A 27,062-nucleotide genomic window follows, 5' to 3' on the forward strand; every position below is an offset into this window, starting at 1 on the left:
CACGAACATCACGTTTATCATCAGGTGCCCTTACTTTTACCTGGCAAAGTTTCAAAATCTTGTTAAAATGTTTCTGTAGTGACTACAAGGTATCATGTTTATCACAGTGTTGTATGGAGGTAAGTGCAAGAACCTTTTTAACATTCAAAATAATGCCTCATTCTCTGACAAAGTATCTTTAATTTTAAACACAGAATACTGTGGCTGTATGTGGTAATAGTTAATAATAGATCCACCAAGTAGATTTAAATGTCTCATCTAATTACGTCCAACTGTATTCTGAAATGCAGGTTGAGCAACATGCAGGAAAGGAAGGTTTACGATGGTTGTAACATAATTGTTGGCATATTCATTCACATCCATAATAGGAAAATAATAATATTGAACATCTAAATCATAGTTTGGATTAAGTATTTGTATCATATATTGTGCTTTATTAATTTTTAATTTATAGATAGATTTGTTGGTCATGTAACATAAATGTTTATCAATCATAAGTAAAAAATGAGGCACTTTTTCCCTTCAGATAATTAAACTGCTAATTGCATGCAGCCTTTTAAAGGAACTTTCAATTTAATGTTCATTAGGCTCCAGGTCACCAGTGAACACGGCCAACAGAATATCTCCCAGTGAGAAGGAGGCTCAAAAAGGAGGGATTAAAAAGGAGCAATAGGTGGTTCTTTCCCCATATTTGCCTACACTTGTATTTCCATTTGGATATGTTGGGCTACTTTATCTAAACTGTGTATCTTTTCTTTAATTTCCCCCATGTTGACTGGGACTCAATGCCAGAGGCTTAGATGGGGTAGAATTTGTTAGGTGCATCCAGGAGTGCTTCTTGACACAACACATAGATAATCCAACCAGGGAACAGGCCACACTAGACCTTGTGTTGGGAAATGAGCCTGACCAGGTCAGAGTTTCAGTGGGAACAGTGATCATAACTCTTAAGTTTTCAGATAGTTGTGGATAAGGATAAGACTGGATCTCCGGGGGGGGGGGGGGGGGGGGGGGGGGTAAATAGGGTGCTAAATGGGGAAAGCCTAATTACCCCAGAGTTGGGCAGGAGCTGGGGAAAGTACATTGGGAGCAGCTGTTATTGTGGGAGTTGTTTAAAGGCCAGCTGATCCAAAAACTAGGACTAATACCTTCCCATGAGGGCAAAAGAGACACGGCTGGCAAGTTTGGAAACCTTGGATAATGACTGATGTCAAATTTAATTGAAAAGCAAAAGGAAGCGTATTTAAGGTTATGAAAGCTGAAATTGGACAGAGCCTTTGAGAAACATAAAGGAAGCAGGAGGGTGATAAGGAAATATCTTTGAGTAGGATTAAAGAGAATCTCGAGGCATTTTATACATACAAGAGGGTAAGGACAAAGAGGGGGATTTATGCTTGGAGCAAGAGAAAGTGGGTGAGGTGCTAAGCAAGTACTTAGCATCGCCATTCACCAAGGAGAAAGACATAGAGGATAGTGAGATCAGGGTGGGGTATGATGGTATTTTACGGCTTATTGATATCAAGGAGGAGGAGCTTTTGTGACTCCTGAAGAATATTAAGGTGGCTTAGTCCCCAGGACCTGATGAGATCTATCCCAGATTATTGAGAGTGGCAAGAGAGGAGACTGCTGGGGCCTCAAATCCTCTTTAGTCACAGGCAAGATCCCAAAGGACCGGAGAATAGCCAATGTTGTTCTTCTGTTTAAGAAGGACAGTAGAAGCAAATCAGAAAATAATAGGCCGGTAAGCCTTGCATCAGTGGTAGGGAAATTATTGGAGAAGATTCTTCGGGATAGGATCTACTCGCATCTGGAAAAGCATTAGGGATAGTAAGCATGGTTTTGTGTGGAGGAAGTTGTGTCTTACAAAGTTGGCAATGATCCAGGCTCTGCTGAGGTTCTTTAGCATGTGTAAAAAGCCAAGTGGGAGGGAGGACTGGGAAGGAACAGGGTGTGTATCTCAGTCTGGAGATCTGGAGTGGGTGGAGGCTGAATGAAGTTATGGATAGGCAGTGTGGAGATTGGGGGTTGAGGGATAATGTCAGGAGGCAAATGTTCACGTAAAGTGCACTGGAAATCTGGATTTGTCTCCCTCAAAATGCTGGCTGCCATGTGAAAGTGAGACAATTAAAGTTCCAAACTAGAGTGATCAAATTTGGTAATTATATAAAGGGATGTGGAATCAAAGCAGATAAATGAATAGAAATCAATCAAGATTAGGCTCAAATACCCGAATGGCCTTTCTCATTTCCTTTGTCAGCCTTCCTGGGTTCCAGAAACACTTAGACAGTGTGCTGAATTATCATAAGTGAATATGAACCAGGGCTAGGTCTTTCACAATTGTCTTCAACCCCACTGTTTTGAGAGCATTCCCACTGCCAGATACTAACCTTTGAATCTAGTGCTCATGTAGATGTCCGTGTTTAGCTGTACAGAAAGCATTGATTAAATATCTTGCCCAGGTCCAGGAGTTGTGAGTGACCAGTTAATCAAAGCCATTGAAGAACTATGATCCAGCATGACACAGAGGTGGGTAATAAGTGAGGTCTGAGGGTTAAGTTTTTCACAGAGGCTGGTGAGTATCTGAAACGATCAGCTAGAGGAGGTGGTGGAGGCAGGTATAATTACAACATTTAAAAGGTGTTTGGGAAGGTACTTTGACAGGAAGGATGTAGAGGGATGCAAGTCTAAAGTAGACAAATGGAATTGTCGTAGACTGGCATCACAGTCAGCGTGGACGATGTGGGCCGAGACTTTCTGTACTGTATGTTTCCATGATTCTATGAAATGCCGATTTTGCTAGTGACACCCATAACCATAAATATATTTTTTTGTAAAGTAGAAGGAAGAAGAAATAACTTAATAATCAGATAAAGTTGATTACAGTTGAGAAATTGGGCTGAACCATTCTCAATGCTAGCATTCCAAAGAGAGCTGCTGGACATCAGCTATTCATGGCTCAGCACACCTCTGACGTTCATGACCCAAGACGTTTGCCGGCGAATTGTACCGTCCACTCAACCACTGGCCTTGCTGTAACCCAGCAATGGAGTGGTAACTTGCCAGCAAGTAGGACCACATGCACTTTACATCCAGTCCACAGCCATTGAAGTCTGGTTCATGAACAACAACATTCATTTGATTAAGCTCACATGCTGTGGAATGTAGTAAATGATTTTCTTGCATTACTTTAATGATTTTAAAATTTTGTTTAATATTTAATCTAATAATTTGTACTTTATATTCTTTCAGTTATTCAAGCTGTTTGAATAGGGTTTAAATATTTTTGATAGCCTATGAGCTGTTGGGGCTTTCTGGAAGAGTAAGGTTACAATATTTGAAACCTACCTGGAGCCCACTCCACCTTGCAAGTCCTGATGAAGGGTGTTGGCCTGAAACATCAACTGTTTATTTCCCTCCATGGATGCTGCCTGACCTGCTGAGTTCCTCCAGCACTTTTTGTGTATCGCTCCTGCTTCCAGCATCTGCAGAATTTTTTGTGTCTTCGCAAGATACTTGTTGGGTTTTGGTGTCAATTCGTTTAGGCCTTCACCTTGGGAAGAAGTGCAGTTGGACACCATAGGCAGTGATTTCAGCCAACAGATTGGGTCCAGGGCAGTTTGGCTCATTGAATTCTCTGGTTCTACATCATAATACTCCGTTGGTGACAGGTAGGAACCATCAGAATTTTTTTTGGTAATTAATTTGGTAATCTTTTTCATGTATACTGCAGATAATGAACATGCTCACTTCAATACATACTGCAAGACCCAAATTTTGTTGGACTATATCAAACAGAACTGTCACTATGAGACTGAAGGTAAGAGAAGTTATTAATTTTACCATCGGTGCCATGATAGAGGTAGGAAGTGATTCCATTTGTAACAAATGTGGTACTTAGATAGTCATGTGTAGAACTCTGCTCCTTGACCCTTGGTGTGATTCTGATATTGGTATAAATCCATCTAATTTCACTGGGATAAATATATAGTTTATATTTTAGAAATTGATAGAGGCTGTTTATAGTAGGTATCACATTTCTTTTTAAATTATGTAAGGTGAGATACATTACATAGTTTGACAGGTTGACAATAACTAACAAATGACGTTCCATGGAATTTTTCTGTACAGTGAATTCTCAGTCCCTGTTGTGGTGAAAGGTGGGCAAAAAAATGTCAAAGGCTACTCTATGTGGAAGGAAGATTTTGAGGATCAGTAAGAAAATACGCTATTCTGCACTACTTTTTTGTACTATTTAGAGACTGAAGCAATACCAATGAGTCTAAAAGTAGGGTCTGCAGACATTTCATGGCAAAGGAACACAGAGACCAAGTGAGGAAAGAAAGAACAGGCAGTAAACATTCCCATCAAAACAGTTCATTCTGAGGCTGAATGTTCCACAGTCATGTGACTATCTACTTTATCATCTGCTTATTTAATTGCAGTTATCAAAATCCCCTAAGAAATCAGTATAAGTACTAAGTGATTCTAAATAGGTGAATTTCCACTGGATTCCCCCACTTGTCTTTTGTAACTTGTGTGGATGAGTTATGACACCACCCAAAAATTCCACATTTTTCCATAATTTTCCTATTTGGGTTTTCCCATTGTTTGATAAAGAAATAGGAAAATCCCAGAAGTAGAGAAATTATTCCTACTTGTGGACAGTCCAACTATAAACATAAAATAATCAGTAATAAATCTAATAATAAATGCATTTGGAATGTTGATTATTTGATGCAATCAGAGATGCATCATGTCTGAGTATTATAATAAAGAAAGTAAATAGGTTAACAATTTTGAAGCCTTTTAATGTGCTGTGTATCATCATCTGCATTATCTCTGTTTTTGTATTATCCAAGGGAAGATTTGTCTCCATTAAGCCAGATAATTGAGAGGCAAATGTGCATAAAAATTAGACTTTCAAGTCTATGATCTCAATTAGCTGAAAAGCTAGCTGATAGTTTACCATTTGTCTCGTGTATAAGTCCTTTATATTTATTTTTCAGGAGCTAGGCATCGCAGGTAGGGCCAGCTCTTATTGTCCCTCCCAAACTCCCTTTGAAATGAATGGCTTGCCAGGCCATTGCAGAAGAGTCATGGTAGGTCCAACCAGGGAAGGATGCCAGATTTTCTCCCCAGAATGGACCAAATAGGTTTTTAAAGCTAATTTGGTAATATCTGTGGTCATCATTACAAATATGTAATGTTTTATTTTTTAAAAATCTGGATAATTAATTGAATTTAAATTCCATAGTTGCTGTGGAATTTAAATTCAATTGGATTTGAACTCTGGGTTCTAAATTGTTAGTCCAGGCCTCTGTCTGACTGTGTAACTATTCCAGTTGAAGCTGTGCAAACTTTGTGGTGGACTTGAGACAGTTAGCAAGTATGGTAGGAATTGTGAGATCACAGAATTTATAGAATCCTTGCATGCACACTCAGTGCACAGTAACTAAATTTCAAGCCAGTATCTGTGATGAAGAGGTGGTCAAGCAAGCACAGATCACTCAGGGAAGTCAGTGTGTGAACAAGTTTGGGGCTTAGTTCTATGGTATCATTGTGAAAAGGGAAGGGTCACTTGAAGAGGGATGTTAGAGTTGCAGCAGCATGTGACATTGAGATAATGAATGCAGACACAAATGGTTCTGTTGAAATTTAAGGGATATTAATACACAGTTTGCTTGTAAGCAAGAAAAGACAATGATGAATTCAATCAACTGAGCGTGGGAGCAACTTCACTGGTGCTAAGTTTTCAGAAGAGTTCCTCAGGAGGAATGGAGTCAGGTGTGTGCCTACACATCCATACCATTCGGTCTGTGAAAGATGGATTGAAAATGATGAAAGGAAATGAAATCAAAATCAGAATTGCACATTTCTTCCTTCACAATCGGACCACAACTGTAGGACAGGCACCCACAGAGTTGCTGATAGCCAGCTGCATTAGAAATCATTTTGATTTGAAGCTGGAGCTTATTCTTACCGTGTGTTCTAAATAAATCAAAGGAACAACATGACATTGGTGTTCATGATCACCATTTTGAAGTTGATGATGTTATATTTGTACAAGGCATCACACAAGGAAACTGATTATTGATTGCTCTAGGCCAGTCTCAATTAGATGACAATCAAGTAATGATCAACCATATGGTGTTATGTGCTACCAGGAAGGTATAGTAAGTAATCATGAAAACTAACAATGTTAACAGTTACTGCTGAAAGAAATGAATCCAAAAGTTGAGAAGCTATGCTTCAGTTGCATATGGTGTAGTTGAGACCAAATCTGGAGTACTTGTACAGTATTGGCCTCCTTATTTAAGGAAGGCTGTAAATAAACTGGAAGTAGTTCAGGGAAAGTGAACTGGCCTGATATCTGGAATGAGCAGATTGTCTTAATGAGGAAAAGTTGGACAGGTCTGGCTTGTATCCATCGACATTTATAAGTGAGAGAGGGAAAAATTGAAACACGTGCACCTGAGGATCCTTGATGGAATGGATGTAGGGAAGTTATCTCTTATGAGAGAACCTGGAACTATGAGGGGTTACTCTTTAAAAATAAGGCCTTGCCTATTTAAGACAGGTGAGCCAAGATTTTTTTCTGAGGGTCATGAATCTTTAGTACTTGAAGGGCAGTGGAAAGTGAGTCTTTGAATTTGTTTTAAGGCAATAGTAGATGGACTCTTGATTCCATAAGGGGATTAAAAGAATATAGAGCTGAGGTTACAGTCAGGTCAGCCATGATCTTATTAAATTGTAGAGCAAGTCTGAGGGATTAAGTGACCTAATCTTGATCCTAATTTACCTGTTCATATGATGAAACATCATCAAGACAACATAAGATGTGGAAGGTTGCATCATCAATTGAACCAGATGAGGAATTGTCAGAAATAGAAGCTTCCCCACCTGTTGAAACAGATGCAGTGAAGGAGTACACACCTCAGAGAGGTACTACCGTCCACTGGTGATGTTCCAGTGCAAACTTGGCTGCATCATTTACACCAAGCAAGTAAAGTACTAGAGAGATTAAATTTGTAAGTATGGAAATGTTAGCCTTCAAGCTTTGTTATAGTACTTTGTTTTCATCCACATTGAGGGAGAATAGATTTGGTGATCCTTTCACAGACAAAATTTCTCAAACAGATGTTATGACTAAATTGTTATCAGTTCCCTCTCATGGTCAACTGATGAACCAAAAATGGCTGTGGATATAGAAGCACATGTTAAAGCTGCTCAACTGTGAGTGTTCTTTATTCGATGATTGCAGAGCTACTCTGATGTCTCTATACTGTTTTTAAATTCTTTTTCATAATAACAAGACTTGGGGAAATAAGGGTGTTGTGATGTTAGCTATCCAAGGGTAAAATAAAAAGTGCTTTGGCAAAAGTTCCTTTATAGAGGACAGAAGGAACTTGTCAAATTGTGGAGGAAATCAATATTTGCCTTTTCTGGTTATTTTTTCCATTGCTTCTGTTGTGCCTACATTTCAGCTGATATTGATCTAGCAAACAAGAATGGAGAGGTGCAAAATCTTCTACAAAACCAGCATGGCTATGCCTCTGATGCCCTGACTGGAAGAGAGGTCTATGTTCTTGTCAGTGTGAACAGTAAGTAAGATCCTCAAAGGAAAGTAATGGGGTAGTTATGGGCAAATCAATGTGAATGGGTATGCTTTCAGCTGCCATAACAAGGGAAAATGTACATTCATTTCAAATCAGGTAGCTGCCAGTCACACTGGATCCGGTGCATGTGAAAACAGAAAAATACAGCAATAAAAAGAATGAAAGATGGAGAGGGGTTACAAAGCAACTAATGCTTGCAAACTAACACTTTACATCAAAAAGTAAAGCTGCAAACATAATGCTAGCTAACAGAATTGGGGTAGCATTCATTCTTGGGATGGAAACTAGAGGAACATAGCTTTGTCTGACATGTCCTAAGTGACTCTGGAAGAGCGTGGGGACCCCACTCATCTCAATCTCACCATCCTACCCTCCGTAGTGGAGGAGGATAGCCATCAGGTATGAGGGCAGCACCAGTCAGAACACAGTAATATTTAAGCACTAATTATAGTGATTATGTCTTAGTAAATTATTTTTCAAGTGGTTGTGTGTATTCTTACATCTTCTAGGACCTGTCAGTCCCTCCAAGCCAAGATATACACCTTTACTGAACAATGATAATATTGTTAATTCAAAATTCTTAGGTAAGTGAAAAAGAGTTCAGAGTTTTTAATTCCATGCATGGGGATTAAGAAAACAACTCTGTTTATCAGTGTACAGACTGAAAGTTAGAGAACAAGTAATCATGGGATCATTGCACCATACTTGCCAATTGTTGCATGTTCTACTCTGCTTCTGAAATCCACAGCCACCACTATGAAGTGTGCTTAGCACTACCGACAAGGCAATGACCTCCCCCATTTTTCCATTAAACTACCATACTGTTTGATGATTCTAACAATTACTGAGATGGCAAAGCCTAAATAATTTATCTTTGGGGCAATTTGAGACCCCACTGCTGGTTTAGGGTTTCAGTTTCACCACTGCTGTTTTGGCCAGCCTGTATTGAATAGAGATTTATATTATCCTTTGTTCTTCTTTTCCTGAAGCTAAGCTAGGAGTCCGGCTGGACTCTCGAAGTCAGTCACGAGGGAAACCAAAGAGGCTGCAAAAGATGTCTGCCTCACCATCTTCCTCTCTTTCATTCTTTTCAGATGGTAAGAATCTTAATTTGCTACAGTTCAAACATTTCATTGAGCATGCTGTGGACAGGTTGTGTTTATACAACCAAATAGAAAGCTGGAAACAGTTTAATTGATCTTTTATCTCTGGCAATTTGTGGACGTTGCTATTTTCAAACTGCATGCTTCCTTTGCTTTACTAAACACAATGGCCATTTATCAAAAAAAATGTTGGCTTATAATGCTTTGGGAAACCTGACAAACTGAAAGGCCCAAATTCTCTCATCCTCCATTTTAAAAAACAAAGTCAAAGGATGTCAATCTTGGCCACTCACCACCATCTGCTCCTCAAGCAAGAAATCGGGTGAACTTGCATTTATGAAGTGTGAGCCAAGTTCACGTGTTTCTGGAGCAGTGCTTAAATTTGCAACATTGACAAAGAACTGAGGAAAGAAGTAAGTCAGCTGCACCCCACCTGTCAAGACATTTGAGCTTTGCCCATGTTTCTTTCATTTTTTTTTCAAGACTCTTATAAGAAGCCACGCTGTGGCATCATCTCAACTCTGGCTGTTAACATTCTGAGCCCACCCAACTCCCTCCATCATAATCCTGTCTGTCTCCCTGTGTACCCTTTTCCCATTCCCCCACTATTCAAAATGATTATTGTTTAGCATTGCAATTAAAGCCATGACTTGACTTGCAACTATTTCTTTCCTAGTGACATTGCCATATTAGAAATGAACACAGGAATAGAAATGTTTGTAGATTTTAATTCTTTTATTTTGTGTTCTTAAAAAAATAAATTTTTGAAAGTTAGAGATGAATTTCGTAAGGGTTTAAAAACTATATGCAATCAGGCTCAAAAATGTTGACAAGTGTATATTGTAAAAGTTCTTGTAGCTTTGTGTTATAAATTTGCAACTTCTTTGGTAAATGCTCTGCTTCATGTTTTGTTTATCAGGTAAACACAGCACTTCACCCCAAGGGGGAGACAAAAATACCTTAACACCTCAGTCTGGGGAAGCACTCTATCTGAACATGTGAGGTAGTCTACTTAACAGTTATGTCATTGCATTTAATCAGTTGTTAATTAATGCAATTTGACTTATTTTCAGTCATGAAGTGTTTTGAAATAATTCTTTTCAAATTGTTTGTCCAGGCTACTAACTACCAGACCTGGAAACTGGTGAAACAAATTGTCCTACTCATAACAAACTTTTTTTTACTGATTTAACTAGCACTGGGTATTTTACAATTGTCACACCGACTGGAATGTTCTGTTATATGTTTGCCTCTCTCCAGATTCTAGAATGCTTGGATTACTCCATTGAACAGTGTATAAAACAATGAGCAAAAAGTACAAAATCAATACATGCAAAGCTCTCAATTTCTATTGATTCATTGTGACTAATGTAATAAGGTACAGATCAGCTAACTACTTATTTAGTTTAATTAATTTGTGCAAACTACAAAGGGCTTGGGATATTGCTGAATAAGAATTATTTATATTAGTACTAAACCTGAATTGCTACTAGAGAACGTGCAGAGAAGTAACCAGCAACTGTTTTAAAAACTTAAGTGTGAAATACCAACACTTGCTGCTCTCCAACAGTTATATAGAAGCAAACTGATGCATGTATTTATGTCTTGTACAGTGAGGTGGTAATTCTTCACACTTCTACTTGCTTGGCCATGACTGCTGGCTAGACCTCCCCTCTTCCATTTTATAGCCATACTCGATCTTCAAGTGAAAGGGTTGTACGAGAGTCACAATTCCACCTTCAATAATACATGTTTCTGTCCCACCAACCTGCAACAATATGCAAATATGATGAGAGCAATCTATGCACAATTTAAGAACTTTTTTTTTAAATTCAACATATCTAACTGAATTACAGGATATTACTGTTGCCAAATAAAATCTCAGCAGGTTGAAAATGGTATGTGATTAATATTTCTGAAAGAATTGAAAATACCCCAAAAGCAAACAATACATTGGTAGGCCTGCGCCCCTGGATAAAACTTAGCACTAAAAGGCTGGTGAAACGTGGATGAGAATTCACCAACAGACTCACACTTGTCTAAATTTCATCTACCAATGCTCTGCCCAACTTTCCATCTGATCTGTATCCTTCTGTCACTTTAGACGACCTTCCTCACTCCCCACAACATCTAATTTTTCTATCTGCAAACCTATTAATCATTCCTCCTACATTCACATCCAAGTCCTTAATATAAACCACAAATAACAAGAGTCCCAGCAGTGATCCCTGCAGTACAGCACTAGTCATGGACTTCTAATCAGAAAAGCAACCTTCCACCACCACCCTCTGCCTCCTATCACCAAGTCAATTTTGGATTGATGTAGCCAGCTCACTTTAGATCCCATGTGCCATAACCTTCTAAACCACACTGGACTTTAATAAGGCATTTAACAAAAAGTCCATATAGACAACATTAACTACCCCTCCCTGAGTTCATCAATCTTCTTAGTTACCTCCTCAAAGAAAAAACACAGATTAGTGAGACAGGATTTCCCTCGCACAAAGACAAGCTGACTATCCCTGATCAGCTCCACTTATTCCTTCATTTTCCCTACTACTCACTGGCCTATAGTTACCTGGCTTATCCCTGCTGCCCTTCTTAAATAACAGGACAACATTAACTAACCGCTAACCTTCTGATACCTTATCTGTGGCAAAGAGGTATCTGTGGCAAACAGAGGTAAAAATCTCTGCCAAAGCCTCAGCTTTCTCCTACTTTGCTTCCCATAGCATCCTGGGGTTAATCTCATCTGGCCCTGGGGATTTATCAGCCTTGTGCGTTCCATGACATCTAGTGCCTCCTCCTTCTTAATACTGACATGATCCAGACTACTACTCTATAAACTCACTACCTTCCATGTCTTCTCCTTGGTGAAGACTGATAAGTAGTATTCATTTAGGACCTTGCCCACATCCCCTGGGTCCAAACAGATTACCCTTTTAATACCCAAGGGAGGACTGTCTCTTCCTGGCCACCCTCTGGCTCCTTTTGTATTCCATGGCCCCTTTTTGCCCTCCTAATTTCTTCAAGTTCTTCCCTACATCCTCTATATTCCTCAAGAGACTCACTCAGTTCCAGCTGCACATACCTGACGTATGCTTCCTTTTCTTCCTCAAACTTTCAACATCCTTTATCATCCAAGGTTCCCTTATCATACCATCTTGACTTTCAACCTGGCCAGAATATGCTGGCCCCGAACTCTTTTAAAAGACTTCCACTTGTCAGATGTTATTTTACTCACAAGCATCTGCTCCTAAACTACTTTCACCAGGAACCATCGGCCTTCTCCCGATTCAAGACCTGAACTTGAGGCCTAACCGCACCCTTTCCATAACTACCTTGAAAATTACAGAACTGTAGTCACTGTTTCCAAAGTGTTCCCCCACTGACACCACTATTACCTGCCCAGTTTCATTTATGGAGTCATACAGCAGGGAAACAGACCCTTCGGACCTACTTGCCAATGCTGATCAAGAATCCAACCTAAGCTAGTTCCATTTACCTATGCATGGCCCATATATCTTCAAACCTTTCCTATCCATGTACCTGCCCCAAGATATTGTGGAGTAGAGGCCCATTTCCAGTAGGACATTCTACATATTGTATCAATAAATTCTCTTGGATATACTGAACAAATTCTGTCCCATCTAAGCCCCGTGCATAAAGGCAATTCCAGTCAATATTGGGACAATTAAAATCTTCCATTACTGTAACCCTATTGCTCTTGCACCTTTCTGTGATTTGCTTACATATCTGTTCCTCTAACTTCCACGGAAGATCTATAGTATAACTCAGCAAAGTGATCACCCCTCTCTTACTCTTGATTTCTACCCATATGGCTTCTTTGGATGATCTCTTCAGAATATCCTTTCTAAACACTACCATATTTTTTATTGAATACCAGAGCAACAACAAGGGGGCAAATGGCATACCGTTGCTTTGACGTTCAATAAAAATGTTATGTTCATATCATAGTATATACATATTTAATATTCTCTCAAAAAATCTGCTGCAGACAGTGACTCTGGCTCTATTTCCCAACATCTGTGGAGCTCTAGGCTCCTAGAACACCAAACATAAATGATTAAACCAGAGGAAGAGCGTGATGCCTGCAGAAAATACCTGTTTGTACTTGTATTTTCTTGTGCCATAGGATACCATTCAATCCACTGAGTGTATGCCGGTTCTCATCACTGCCTGTTACCTAGTGTCTCTCTCTCATGTCCATCAACAGCCCCTGATTCATCTGCCTCCCACCTACACCAGGGTAATTTACAGTGGCCAATTAACATACCAAATAGAGGACCTGGACAAATCCCAGGCAGTCACGTAAACTCTACACCTACAGCACCCAAGGTCAGGATCAAAGCTGGGTGTAACTCTGCTGCACACTGTGCTACCTCCTACATAAAACAAAAGTGCTCACAGAGTTTCAGAAAGGGATTGTAAAATTAGCCCTTGATTTTACTGATGGACTGTGGAATATCAGTTGGTTCATTTTGTTATTCTGAAAGTCTCCTGCATTTTTCCCCTCTTGGATGTCAAGTTACTTTTTCATACATACTAGAAACTATTCAAAAACTACAATTGATTTTAGCATCCCAGGAAGGTTTACTATGAACTAATTTGTCATTTGTACTAAAAGCTTAAGAATGAGAAACAACTTTATAAAGACTTACTTCCAGGATAACTGCGAATGAAGAATTTACGGATTTCATCATATACAAAAATTACAATGGCAAAAGGCATGGCCAGAAACCAGTACTGAACCCTGCCAAGAATAAAAGTATTTAGTACATGAACACATATTGGACTAATTTCCAAAATAGTTATAATGATATTGCTATCTAGATCATACTGCGTTTATGATCAACCTAAAATGTTAAAAGGTCTGTTTATCCTGTACAGAGGCTATTTTTAGATTTGAGGAGCACTATTTCTAAATCTGCAGATACCATCGGACATCTCTGCACCACTCCATGGTATAATTGTAAAGTTTTATTTATAAAGCCGACAATCAGTTGCTTTCCAATAACAGTTTTACCAACTGTTGACATATGTTATAAGATTTGAGAATCTTTCCTATTGTTGTGCCTTTTAACATCTGTTTTTTTCGCTATTTAAATAGACTTGCTAAACAGTACCAAATCTGCAGGTCAATGTAAATGTGGAATGCAGTTAATTGTGCTTTTTCATTATAAAGTGTAGGACCAATAGCAACCTCTAATGCAGTGTTCCTATTCAGCATAGAAGGAATACGCTACTCAGTGCAATTAAATCACACATTTGTATTAACATAAAATTTAGAAATCTCAATATTGAACTTTACAATTGACCCACAGTTTTTTTTTTGGGAGTGGGTTTAACAACAATTATGAAAAACAATCAATTGCTTTGTGAACTTTAACTTAAATTAGTTGTATTTATTTCGTTTTACCACTTTGTAGTCTGGCTGGTACTATTCCTGCCAGATGAATTTAAAATATTCCACTTTTAAAGGAAGCTGAAGTTTAATTCACTATGTTCTGTGCATTGTTTAAGTATGGATTATTAGGTATGATCCTGCAAACCTTTGGAGAATTAAAGTGTCATAAGAGCCCACAACATTAAACAAAATAATACCAGTAGTAGTCCCTCACCTGAGAGTAGTGAAATGTAGGCTGTCCAACATCCCAGGACAATAGCAAACGATGACAGCAATGCCAATCTGAGAGAGAAGACCTATCCACAACATTTTATTTCTAGAAAATATAAATAAATAAGTAGATATAGAGACTTAAAAAAACAATGCCTGCTTCACCCATTTAGTTACCCGACCCTATTCCTAGAATTCATGTCCGTGCTATTGTCCACTTTGGTCAAGGTAGTGGAATGATACACAGCTGTTTAACCATGAATGGGCATTTATAGTAAGCAATGAAACAAATCTGAATGTTGCAGTAATAGTGGAGGTCAGAAATAAATAATGCACAAACACCAGGTAACGGCACCATCCAGTGTTCTGACATGAGTTCCTTTTTGCACCCATCTGTCCCTAAGATTTACAGTTCAGCAATTAGGCAGTTTAGTTTGATATCACAATGCTAATAATGAGCTCTAGAAAATCAAACAACATACCCAAATAATCCCTGCTGGAAAATAGAGTTCCGCCTGGTTTTACGAATAATTAAGTCAGCAAGCTGTTCAATGACTATCCCAACAAAGAAAGCAGTATAACAGGTCCACTCCATGTACAACCTCTGTTGATATGTCTATAGGAAAAAGAACTGAACAGTTACAGGTGTGCTCTGGGCAAAAGTTGGCCTCAGAAAATTTCATCTGGTGCTATAGCCATCGTTTGTCTTCTTCACTCTCCTGGCCTCCATTTAATAACAAGCCTTCCCTTTTGTTCCCTCTGATATTTCCTTCTTTCTCTATAATCTAAAGCTCATTTCATTAAATTTTTCCTGTTCTGATGAAGCATCAACAGCCCAAGATGTTAACTGTAGTTATCCACTGATGCTACCTGATCTGCTGACTAAAAACATCTACTTTTTGTTAAACCCATTTTTAGTAGTATTAATCAAAGTGCACTCAGATGAATCAATGAATATTTCTCAAACTGATATTTTTAATATATCTTAAAACTCTGCTTGTTCATGGAAGATTTTGTATTCCGCAATCTGCAAATAACTTTGAACAGGATCTCAGAAAAACAACCTTGATTTTGGGTGGAAATTGTACTGGAATTTGAGTCATAGATGATTTTAAATTGGAATTATTGGGAACTCTGCCCCCACAGAGGGTTGAGATTAATAAATTTTGGACTCAAAGAGAATCTGAGGATCAGACAGGAAAGGGGATGAGGGACAGAATCAGCCATGATCTTCTTGAATGGTGAAGCAGGCTTGAGTGGTGATATGGCCTACTCCTGCTTTAATTTCTTATGTTCTTAATTAAATTATGGCTAATCCTCTTCCTCAAGGCTGCCTATCCTGCCCATTCGCTATAACCTTTGATTCATTTAACTGATAGAAGCTGTAAATCCTCCAAAGTTCAAGGTTTGGAGAGTAGGGTGGTAGAAGATCACCAGCTGGAGTATGCAATAAATATTTGATGTCATTTTGAATGCTACTGCTGAATCCAAACCAGAAGTGGAGTTAAACCTGCATGCAATGCTATGTCGCACATTTTGCCAATTCAACACATTTCTAGGACAGGTAGTTCACTATGTAGGCAGAATTAAACATCTGACGTTGGTGTAACAGAGAAACACGAAACCACATAGGTTGAGATGTAAATTTCCATCACTATGCATGGGAACTTAATCTCAACAGTCCACCAAAGTGGCCTTAAAGATCTAAGATCTAAGCATATATAAATATCTGCCATATCTGTCCACACACTCTTACTACACTTCAAAGCGAGTGCTATATAAAAATGTAAACACTCTGGGGATAATGGCTTTACAATCTCTCATTTAGCAAAGTTCATACCCATTCTTGTCCATAGCTGTCCTCGACATCGTTATTAGTGGCATCTTCCCAAGATACCCGTATGCCAAGAATCCTTGAAGGAAGCCAGCCTTGGTCTGCCAAGACAGCGAAGTAACAGAGAAATCCTCCGAATGACTGTGTCACCCCTAGATGTACAGGTAGAAATAGAGAATTAGTTCACATCCAATTACATCATTGAAGACCATTAAAAAAAATGAAAACTTGACCAAGCTCATAGACAAAGTAGGAATTCTTTAAATTATAAAGCAAGATATAGCCATACAAATATTTATTAACAACCTGTGGACCAGAACTCTCTGCCAGCGGTCAGCCACCCACTTAAATACATACCAACTAAAAATGAACCTCTTGCAGATCCTCATATCTGAATAAATGCCATCTTTAGCCAAAATGGCAAGGGCCCTGCATGACATGATACCATCATATAGACTGAGTAGAACACGTCTTGCTCGTGAAACAGATGTGGGGGGAAAAAACTGAATGCCTAATCCATGCACCCAAGCTTTGCTTATGTCAAAGCTGTCAAGTATTGCTGACCATCTTGACATTCAGAAACATTCAAAAAACCAAAACATTGAACATTGTTAAAAATTAAATATTTAAATTACTTTAAATGCATGAAAACACTTTTAAATAATCTAAAACATAACAGCAAAATAAATTAGAAACAATATTCTTCCTCTCCTATTTCACAGCCCTTCCTTTCCATTCAAATGAATAGGCTCAATGTCAAGAGATTTTGGATTCCTATGTGAATATTTACGGGGCTGGGATAAATGCCATCAATTTGTTACAGAACCACTGGCATTTCTACCCTATGTATTTTTCAGGATTATTTTCTTTATTCACTCATGGAAGTTTAATTCAAGATTTACATTCCTTTGTGGAATTGGAGTACACCATTCAATTAAATCATAGCTGAAGTGTATTCAAGTGTATTAACTAAACCATATTAAGTCTATTCTAGTTATCCAACTTTGATCCATACCCTTTAAAAGCCTTGCCTAATAAATCTTGTCAAATTCAGACATGCAAATATCCATTGAACCGTTATGTACAGTGTCCTGGAGGAGGAGGGAATTCCAGATTTCCACCACCCTGTGCTTGAAAAAGTGCTCTCTGACTTCACTCCTAAATAGCCCAGCTCTTCCTTCATCAGAGAAAGTTTCTTTTCCCCCCCTTTCAATCCATACTCTTAAATCCCTTTATCATTTTAAGGACCCCCAATCAATCAGATTTTGAAATTTAAAATACAGTTTTTTTTCCAATTGAGTCTTGAATTTTCTGGGATATACACCCGCTTGCCCACCTCTCCGAAGAGTTCTTGCTCCATTTTCATTGCCAAAGGGCCAAGTACTTCATCTCGGTCTCCACACAACACTTGCTCCAAAGTCAATAACATCTTCTGGAAGCTCCTAATTCACCATTCTATCTGCAGCCACTTGGCATCTTCTGCCCAGCTACTTAAAGCTCTAGAATGGAAGTCAGACCTGCTATTGCCAGCCCAAGGCGTAGGAAACCACAGCTCAAACCTCAAGTGCCACCAATCTGCAGGTAGTCAATGCCTGAAAGGAACTCGGAGGCTGGGACAGGGTGAGGACAGACATGGAGCTCACAAACCAAAGATTCCATAATGTATAACAAATACAATTACATTGTTGACAAGTGGCCCATAAACTCTATAATTCAAGATATATCTCAAAGACTGACAAATGTCATAAAAGCTATTTTGAGAAAAATAGTAAACATGAAACATCAGAATTACAGAAAATATTTTAAACCTGCATTCCTAATCTTGTTATACAATTGGGAATGATCACTTTAGTACAGGAGTACATAAATTCCAGCAAATACAAGGTTGCATGTGAGGGTAACAGGTGAAGTTTCTGTACTCACCAACTTGAAGATATGAATAAGAAGCAAGTTGCAGGTTTACTAGCCGATCCCTGCTGGAGATTCTTGGATGGACATCCATTATATCTCTTTCAGCTTTCTCATAAGCCAGAGAAATAGATGGAATCTATTAATGAGGCATAATGTTAGGACAATGACTTATAGCAGTAAGTGTGATACAAAATTCAAATATTTTCTGCCACAGGTTCAAGCACATATTTGAAAACAAAAAAAAAACTTGGTTGCTAATGATTCCTGCAATTCATAAGGAGGAGATCTTCTTGACCAAAAGCCTCTGGACACCACTGCCATTTATCTATTTTTGGTGATTTTATTACACTCACTTCAAGCAGCACAACAATATTTTTGCATTGTTCCTTTCCAACTTCAGTTTTCCTTTTAGTTTCTCATGTAAGCCACTGACCCTTCTGCAGAACCAGTAGGAAAATGGCGCAATGAGTAATACCACCATCTCCTCATCCCAATCTTGCCAAGGATCAATGCCAGTCTTCCTTCCTCCACTTATTTAATGTAAATACTAATAAGGGAAAGGTGCATCTTGCATTCTTATCCAATTACCCTCCTTTCTGTGTATTGACTGTTCCTCCTCAGAAGTAGCCAACAGCAATGATCACAATGTCCAAAAACTGAAGAAAAAGGGCACAGTAAAGACTCACTTTCCATCCTGTCTACCTCTAATGTACCTTTAAAACTTTTTTTTTTAAATACTTTATTTATACAGCACAGTAACAGGCCCTTCCGGCCTGCGCCACCCAATTACACCCATGTTAACCTACTAACCCGTACGTCTTTGGAATATGGGAGGAAACCCACACAGTCACGGGGAGAACACACAAAGTCCCTACAGACAGCGGTGAGAATTGAACCCTGATCGCTGGCACTGTAATAGCGTTATACTAACTGCTACGCTAGGGTACATTGCAGGATTCATACATCACCTTTGGATTCCTACAGAGGATTAACTCATGATTATTTTCAGCCCACACAAAGAAAGAACTCTAACATGAACATTGGACAAATGGAACATGTTTATTTCTTTTATTAGGATGTGGGTGTCGCCAATAAGGCCAACATTTGTTATGCATCCTAATTGTCCTTCAGAAGGCATTGGATCTAAATCTTAGAACTCCCTGCCCAAAAGCACTGCAGGAGGACCTTCACCAGAAGGACTGCAATAGGTCAAGACGACAGGTCACTAATGCTTTCTGAAAGGCAATTAGAGTGTATAACAAATCCTGACCTTACCAGTGATACACACATCCTGAAAAATGAATTTAAAATGTTCCATTTATCTGATGTTCACGTTAGAGTTTTTCTTTATGGGCTGAACATAATGATAAATTAATTCTCTGTAGGAATCATAATGTAATTTGTGAAAGGAAAAATCTAACGGAATGAAACTTAAGCTGCTCATTATTTTCTTGATCGACGAAAAACAAAGCATTAATTGATTGAATGACAGTAAAAAGAAAGGACACAACAGAAGGAAAGTAGTATAACCAATTCCAGATCATTAGTAATTACTTACAATATCTGTACCCAAGTCAATGAGGAGGATGGCAATGGTACCTATGGGAAGGGGTATACTGGCGATGGTATAAACAAGGAATGGACACAATTCAGCCATGTTCTTAGTCAGGGTGTAGGCAATTGCCTTCTTCAGATTGTCAAAAATCAGCCGACCTTTTGTACACATATAGCAATGAGTAAATATCTGCAGACTAAAATGTCAATGTAATATTAAACTTTTATGTACTAATATGCAAATCATACAAAAACACAGATCTCTAGACTGCACTGCCTGAGAAGGCAGTGAAGGCAGGTACTCTCACACATTTAAAAGAACTTGAATCACCAAGGCATAAAAGGCAACAGACCAAGTGTTGATAAGTGGGATTACAAAAGATGGGTCCATAATGGTCAGCATGGACATGGTGGGCTGAATGGCCTATTACTCTGCTGTATGACTATGACTAAAGGAATGTTTGAATGTATAAGGTAGATATTTATCATTTTCCATATTTCCACAAATCCTAGCTATATTTGGCTTGGAGATATTTCAAGTATGAAGACCATCTTTCCTTAAGTGTAGTTCCTCTACCACATACTTGACTGCATTAGTGTTGAGTTACCTTTATCAGCAAAATTCAGATTTCATTCTTTGAAGGGATGAAATCTCTTTCATCAGTTACGTCCAAGTTGAATTAATATGGATAGCATCAACACACTTCCTAGCAAGCACAAGTCCACAGCACTAAACCCTGTCAATTTAGTTGAAATTGTGGAAACTTAAGACTATTTTCATCATTAGTGCAAAAACTAACTCTCTATTTTCCCAATATTGTATGTCCATATAGAGGTATTAGAATCAACACCAAATATGCCCAATCTCTGCATGATTAACTGTCTATTCAGAATGCTAGACAGTCAATGCAAGCAGAATATAAATTTCAAGAAATCATACAGCATTCTAGTGAAGCCACACACTGAATAGTTTTTTTTGAATTTGTGCATTATTGTCAATTGCCTCTTGACTTGCTGGACTCTTTCAGAGGGCAATTAAGAGTCAACGCTATAGGTCTAGATGGCATGGTTCCTACATGACATTAATGAACCAAATTTTTTTTTAAACAATCATCTGGTGGTTTCAGTGTTTCCATTGTTGATAATAATTCTTTTATTTCAAATGTAAATTCCGTAGGTGCTATGGTTGGGGTTTAATCTGGTCTTCAGATCAATAGGCCTGATCATTAAATACAAATTCAGTAACATAGCCACCATGCTAATGTAAAGTACAGTGTACATATGTAGTCACTGAGAGAGAAAAGAGATTTTCAAATCCTGTTAACATTTCAAGGAAGACCAAAAGATTGAGTTATGAAGCAAAGGTAAGGAACTTTGGCTGATGTTTATCTTATAGAGCTCTACATGATAATTGAACAATAATAGATAAGGAAGATCCAGACATTACCATGGATTAAACTGAGTGGAACGTGGGATACAAGTTAAAATGGGTAATTGGGAAGATTGCAAACAAGAAGTCTGCAGATGCTGAAATCGTGACCACTGCATTCTCAGTCCTGGTACAGGGTCTCAGCCTAAAACATTGACCATTCCTTTGTTTTCGCAGAAGCTACTTGACCTGTTGAGTTCTTCCGGTAATTGGGAAAGCTCTTTATTCAATGAGTGATCAATCAATAGAGTGCAGTAGAGGTGAAAAACTTAGAAACATTTATTGGGTGTTGTAAATGCAAAGCTGTTGGTTATTCTAAATGGATAAACCAAGGTCCACTGAATGTTGTAGCTCATCATTCATAAAGTAAAAGACACTTTATCAATATTTACAGAATTGCAACTCTCAATGAAGACTGAAGGAAAAATCCAGGAAATTGTTTGCTTCCTAAGGGAATACGACCTCTGAAAAACCCATTCGTAAAACAGAGAAACAAGGTTGCTGCCAGTGACATTTGAAAATCAAAACCTCTTGCTGATTTTTTTTTAAAAAAGGAAAGTTGTTCAAAGTGTTTCTCCCTGACACCCACCATCTCCCACACACCCTTCACCCTCGGTTTCCAGTATTTTCTTTTTGAAAGTTGGGTCAATAAGAAATTAATTGCTCAAATTGGTACTACTCTGATCTCATTTGTAACTATATGTTTTAGTGGTTTGTACCTTCCTCCACTCCAGTGACTATTGAGGCAAAGTTATCATCCAGTATAATCATATCTGCTGCATTTTTGGCTGCATCTGAGCCTGCAATTCCCATAGCTATTCCAATGTCTGCTTTCTTCAGGGCTGGTGCATCATTGACACCATCTCCTGTAACTGCCACAATGGATCCCTGTTTTACAAAGAAGAATCTGATGAGAATACCAAGTAACCAAATGCTTTCTAGTTGAAAAGCATTATAAAGCTCTGTATTCCTTAGTCTACATGACAAACGTATTGTGACAATAGAAGCAATAGTTTTCAGGTCAAGTTATGGAGTGATGAAAATCTCACATAGAAAATAAAAATTGCAATAAAGAATGTATTTCAGTGTTTACTGAATCAGTAAATCACGTTCTTTGGCCTAAACAGTGATTCGGCTGTCGTGGATGAAGCAAACTTTGACCGTAATGAGGGGGGTTGGTGAAGTGGTGGGCACCAGAGGTAGCCAATGATTTCACTGGAGGTCTTCCCTTCAGGAACAGTTTCAAAAGATCTCTAAAGCTAAAAAAATACTTTGCTTTGTATTGAACGGTAGATCTTAGTTTTACTTACCCACTGCAGTAAATATATATAGTATGGTATGAAGGGGGGAAAGAAAGAAGGAATTATATCACTTCTTTCACATATTCAGGACTTCACAGCAAAACAAAAGAAGGCATAGTGAAAATCGCAAGTGATTTCCACAAAATGCCACAAACAGAAATGAGATGAATTGTCCAACTAATCTGAAATTAAAGAGTTTTGATAATTAATTTAAGGAAATTTTGGCTAGGACAACAGCAGAACCCACTTGCTTTTCTTCAAGTAGTGCTGTTGAATATTTTACATACAACCAAGGAAGCATAGGGTTCAATGCCTTATCTGAAAACTGGTAACTACAACAATGCTGCCCGCTCTGGTGTGCAGCCTACAGTGCGAATTAGACAGGTGCAAGCCCACACCCTATTGACTTGGAGGTGAAAGTTCTATCACTGGTCCACACTAACTTGTTGACTTAACACAAGTTACCTGTCTTTGGCAAGCTTCAACAATAATTAATTTCTGTTGTGGTGATGTTCTGGCAAATACAATTTCCGTGTGGCTCATCAAAATATCATTTAAGAACTCAGGGCTCATGTCTTTGACTTCAGAACCATTTATAACAGCAGCTTTGGCATCCCTGAATCATTCAAAATACAAAGAACAAATACACTACAGTTATGTTATACTGCATCTTAATATAGATTTCCAAATCATAAAATCTATGGCAATTTGCAGATTCACTTCCACCTCAAAACCCATCTATTACACTTGGTATCAGTACAAAATATGCACAGTAAGCTTGAGGAAAGCCTCTCTGTTCAAAAGACCTTCCTCTAGGACATCTGAGAGATGTTGCTGAGAGTGGTCAGTTTTCAATGTCCATGTCAGAAATATAAAAGCTCTGACACCAGCACCTCAACATTCTGGATAAGCCACAGACATACAGCACAGACACAGCCCCTTCAACCCACTGAATTCCACCAACCATCAAGCACTCATTTACATTAATCGTACACCAGTCCCATTTCATTCTCCCCACATTCCCCTCAACTCCCTCCAGATTCTACCGCTCATCTACACACTAGGGGCAATCTATAGTGGCCAATTAACCTACAAACCTGCACATCTTTGGGATGTGGGAGGAAACTGGTGCACCTGGGGTAAACCCACGCAATCACAGAGAGATCATGGAATCTCCACAATACCCAAAACTAGCTGCGCCATTGAACACCCCTAAGAATATACCAGACACACAAACAACCTTCTGTTTTTTCCCTTCCTTGTGGGTTTCCCTCCCGACAGTGAAACCATCTGCAGATCCAGCTGCTCACTCTAACACGCTGTACTCCCAACAGGGAGCTGTGTCGACAGAGAGTTCAGATTAGACACTTGGGTTTATAATGCTGTGGACCTATGTCCATCAGCCCTCCCTTCCTGGGATTACCCTCTTCTTCAATGCAAGGTTTTAACACAAAGTTAACTAGAAGTATAAGAATATGCATTCATGTGTGTGAAGCAAGTGACTTGCGCATTGATTTTTGCAATACAACTTCTGCTAAAACTAAATCTCAATAAGGAGAAGTCTTTGTCTTAACACAGATTACCTCAAGCTACCTTTTATTCACTTGACCAACTGAAACATTAAGGCGTTTTGCAATATCTTCCACTGTCTCACTATCAGCTGAGATAATACCAGTACTCTTTGCTATAGCCATTGCCGTGATTGGGTGATCACCAGAGATCATAATTACCTGGTGGGAACATAAAAGGAAATATTGGTAATAATGATTGAAAATTTGATTCTAATTCAAGGATTTCCAATATCTCATACATTGATACTCATGTGATTTTGATATTCTACAAGATTAAAAATATATTTTTCTAATTTCACAATTTAGAATATTAAAATTAACATTTTGATTTTCTACCCACTTTATCTGACGTACTTCTGTAACAGAAACTCCCTATTTATTGCTTTTCTATTTTCAACATCTAAATATGTTCTCAAGCTATCGCCAGTGAAGTGTGCACGCGAGTTCATCTGTGTGCACTGCTGGGTTTTGCAAAAGCTTTCAAAGGCTAAGTCTTGATCACAAGAAACAAGTTCCTCAATCAGAACTTCTGTTGACATTCCTAGAGATGATGATATAGTTGAAATTATATTTCAAGAACGTCTACCTTTGCTTGTCTATGAACAAGAGCCACAGTCTGGTTATTGTAAAATATTTGTTGACAAATCAGCCTTGACAGGTGTTTGATGAATACTGTGATAGAAAAGAATCTGCAATGAAGCCATGGTGTATTTATTATTCCCAGTACAGATTTTGCAATACCTTTTACCTAAGAATTTAAGCAGTGGGCGTGTTTAGTAAACCTAGCTTCGCGTGCCACTAAAGCTTTAGCTGCTGATCATTTTATTGAGGGAAAGAGCCCAAGGCTCTGAACATATCATCTCAAAGCTCTGTTTAACTTTGATGAACTTCTAATGGTGGTAACTGCAGACATTTTACAAGAATGAAATGCTTAATCTCAACTGCAGTACTTATCAAAATGGCAAATGACATTTTTTTTGCAATTTAAGCTGTGAAATACTTTCCCTTCTCCTTCTTCTCAACACAACTACAGCCTTAAGTATAGTTGATCTGCCTCCACTACCTTTCTTTCACCATTCAGCTGGACAGTCTGGCTCTTTAACTTACTAAATTACAGCTTGAAAAAGTTTTCTGTTCCCACTGCTGCACCATTATCCTTGGACTGGCTCAATGATTTGCCATTGGCCTCTCTATTTTTCCACATGTTACCTTTCCATGACAACATTCAAAGACACAACATCAGATATGACAAATACAGGAATTACACAAAGCTTTGCCTCTGTCATTCTGATCCACTCCAATGCCTCAGATATAGCTGAGGCCCAATACTGAATGAACAGAAATTCCTTGCAAATAAATGCCTGGAGCCATTGTATTTGATCCCTACCATAACCTTAGCTTCCTGGCCACCATTCCCACAACTGGATATTCAATCACAGTCATGGTGCTGAGTTTTCATCCACATATCTTCTCCATCTAAAACTGCCTATTTCTACCTCTGTAACAGTTTTGGCTCTGCCCTACTTCAACACATCAGCTGGCAAAAGAGTCATCCATACCTTTGCTGCTTCTGGAATTGACTGCTCTAATGTATTGGCGTGATGTTAATGGAACACAATATCAAAAGCAGAATATATCATGCAGCTGACGTTGCACATTTAATGCTACTGATAGGAGTCAGCTTCCTCCCACGTAGAATCTTACAGCACAGATGTAAATTATTCAAATCAATGTAGAAATGCAAACTCTTATTATTCAGTTATCTGAAACCCATTTCCTCAGAGCCCTTTAAGTGGTTGATTTTCAAGCTTATTTCTGATTCATTTCTGGAAGATACTACTGAATTTGCTTCCATCACTCTCCCATGCAATACCTTCAGATTATAACACGGTGAGTTAAAAAAATCTGTTCTTTATGGCCAATTAGTTTCTATCTTGCTCTCCACCCTTCCTGCCAGAGTCAACGATTCTCTTAATTTAGTTCATCAGAATGTCTCTACTAATTTTGAAACATTAAACCTTGTGTTTTTTGCTCTGAGGAGAGCTTTTCTAGTCTCCTTACAGAGGATAGTCCCTTGTATCTGCTTTCATACTGGTGAATCTCCACACTCACTCCAAGGATCTGACATTTTTACCACGACACGAAGCCTAAACTTGGTCTAACTAGTGATTTGTAAAGATTTGCTTGCTCTTGCATTCTGTGCCTCTATTTAAAAAGCCAAGCAGATCACATGCATTTTTTAGGGCTCAATATCTAAATCATGACCTCATAACAACAAAACCACCTTGTTACATGAAATGCAGTAATTGAAAATTTAAAAAGTAGACGCTGGAAATCTGAAACAAAAAGTGCCAGAACTGCTCAGAAGGTCAGGCAGCATCTATGGAGAATTAATGTTTCAGGTTGAAGGGTCTCACTTTTCCATTGTCGATGTCCATTGACTGAAATTTTAATTCTGTTTCTCTTTCCAAAGATGCTGCCTGACCTGCAGTGTGTTCCCAATAATTTCTGTTTTTATTAATTCTCCAACAATCAGGGCTTGAATAATTTAATGAGAATTTTTGACCTCCTATTTGAAACACTATCAGATTTCTGAACGATCCACAAACACTACCTCATCATTCCCTTTTTTTTGCACCATTTATTTTTGTACTTTATAGATTTATGTCTTTGCGCAGTACTGCTGCCGCAAAACAACAAATTTCACGTCATATATCAGTGATAATAAATCTGGTCCCGATTCATTTTATATCTTAAAAGAGAAAGGTAATTTGAAAAATTAACCCTAGGTTATCCTGCATAATAAATTTTGTCTATTTTTCTCATAATAGGTAATAAACTACCGCAAATCTCATACATCCTTTATTATTTTCAGTAATGCTCAGTAAATAATCCAATGACTAGTTTGCTGCCTTTCAAACCAACCACTTACTTTGTTTCTTTGCAACAGGGCATCAAGTTCGCGAACAACTCAAAAAACTTTAAAGGCAAGCAAATATAGAATCTACACCAAATCTTCAGAGATTGTCATGGTTAGAAATTCTAAGAATGAAATGAACAGAATTCAATAAAATATGATTTAGAAACATTTTAAGTTATTCAGGT

At 38.3% G+C, this 27,062-nt stretch overlaps 2 protein-coding genes across 4 annotated transcripts in view; one reads left to right on the forward strand and one right to left on the reverse strand.

Moving 5' to 3' along the window:
• Window positions 1–27,016, forward strand: LOC127583797 (uncharacterized protein CXorf65 homolog). 3 transcript variants are annotated; one of them, XM_052040161.1, is made up of 7 exons: window positions 1–119; window positions 3,731–3,817; window positions 7,485–7,601; window positions 8,126–8,200; window positions 8,606–8,713; window positions 9,639–9,722; window positions 26,908–27,016. In XM_052040161.1, exons 1-6 carry the CDS (start codon window positions 95–97, stop codon window positions 9,719–9,721), a joined length of 495 nt encoding a protein of 164 aa, XP_051896121.1. In that variant the 5' UTR covers window positions 1–94; the 3' UTR covers window position 9,722; window positions 26,908–27,016. The 3 variants fall into 3 exon arrangements, with proteins under 3 accessions (XP_051896121.1, XP_051896124.1, XP_051896123.1); XM_052040164.1 differs by lacking the exon at window positions 9,639–9,722 and having other exon boundaries at window positions 26,908–27,000; XM_052040163.1 differs by lacking the exon at window positions 26,908–27,016 and having other exon boundaries at window positions 9,639–9,999.
• The window catches only part of LOC127583796 (potassium-transporting ATPase alpha chain 2-like), a 38,835-nt gene continuing 21,976 nt past the window's right edge, over window positions 10,204–27,062 (reverse strand). The window contains exons 12-21 of the mRNA XM_052040160.1: window positions 23,980–24,116; window positions 22,852–23,002; window positions 21,805–21,973; window positions 19,661–19,815; window positions 18,115–18,238; window positions 16,198–16,343; window positions 14,840–14,973; window positions 14,362–14,463; window positions 13,402–13,493; window positions 10,204–10,487 (exon numbers count right to left, since the gene is read on the reverse strand). Coding sequence (XP_051896120.1) covers window positions 10,459–10,487; window positions 13,402–13,493; window positions 14,362–14,463; window positions 14,840–14,973; window positions 16,198–16,343; window positions 18,115–18,238; window positions 19,661–19,815; window positions 21,805–21,973; window positions 22,852–23,002; window positions 23,980–24,116 — 1,239 coding nt within the window. The 3' untranslated portion in view covers window positions 10,204–10,458. The remainder of the gene's footprint in view (window positions 10,488–13,401; window positions 13,494–14,361; window positions 14,464–14,839; window positions 14,974–16,197; window positions 16,344–18,114; window positions 18,239–19,660; window positions 19,816–21,804; window positions 21,974–22,851; window positions 23,003–23,979; window positions 24,117–27,062) is intronic.

The sequence above is a fragment of the Pristis pectinata genome, chromosome 27, assembly GCF_009764475.1.
Source record: "Pristis pectinata isolate sPriPec2 chromosome 27, sPriPec2.1.pri, whole genome shotgun sequence".
Taxonomy (NCBI): domain Eukaryota; kingdom Metazoa; phylum Chordata; class Chondrichthyes; order Rhinopristiformes; family Pristidae; genus Pristis; species Pristis pectinata.

Coding starts and splice junctions, on each gene's coding strand:
- LOC127583797 (XM_052040161.1), top strand. CDS start 95: ATGTTTATCACAGTGTTGTATGGAG. Junction 8,201..8,605: donor TGTTAATTCAAAATTCTTAG/GTAAGTGAAAAA, acceptor CTTTTCCTGAAG/CTAAGCTAGGAGTCCGGCTG. Junction 8,714..9,638: donor TCTTTCATTCTTTTCAGATG/GTAAGAATCTTA, acceptor TTTGTTTATCAG/GTAAACACAGCACTTCACCC.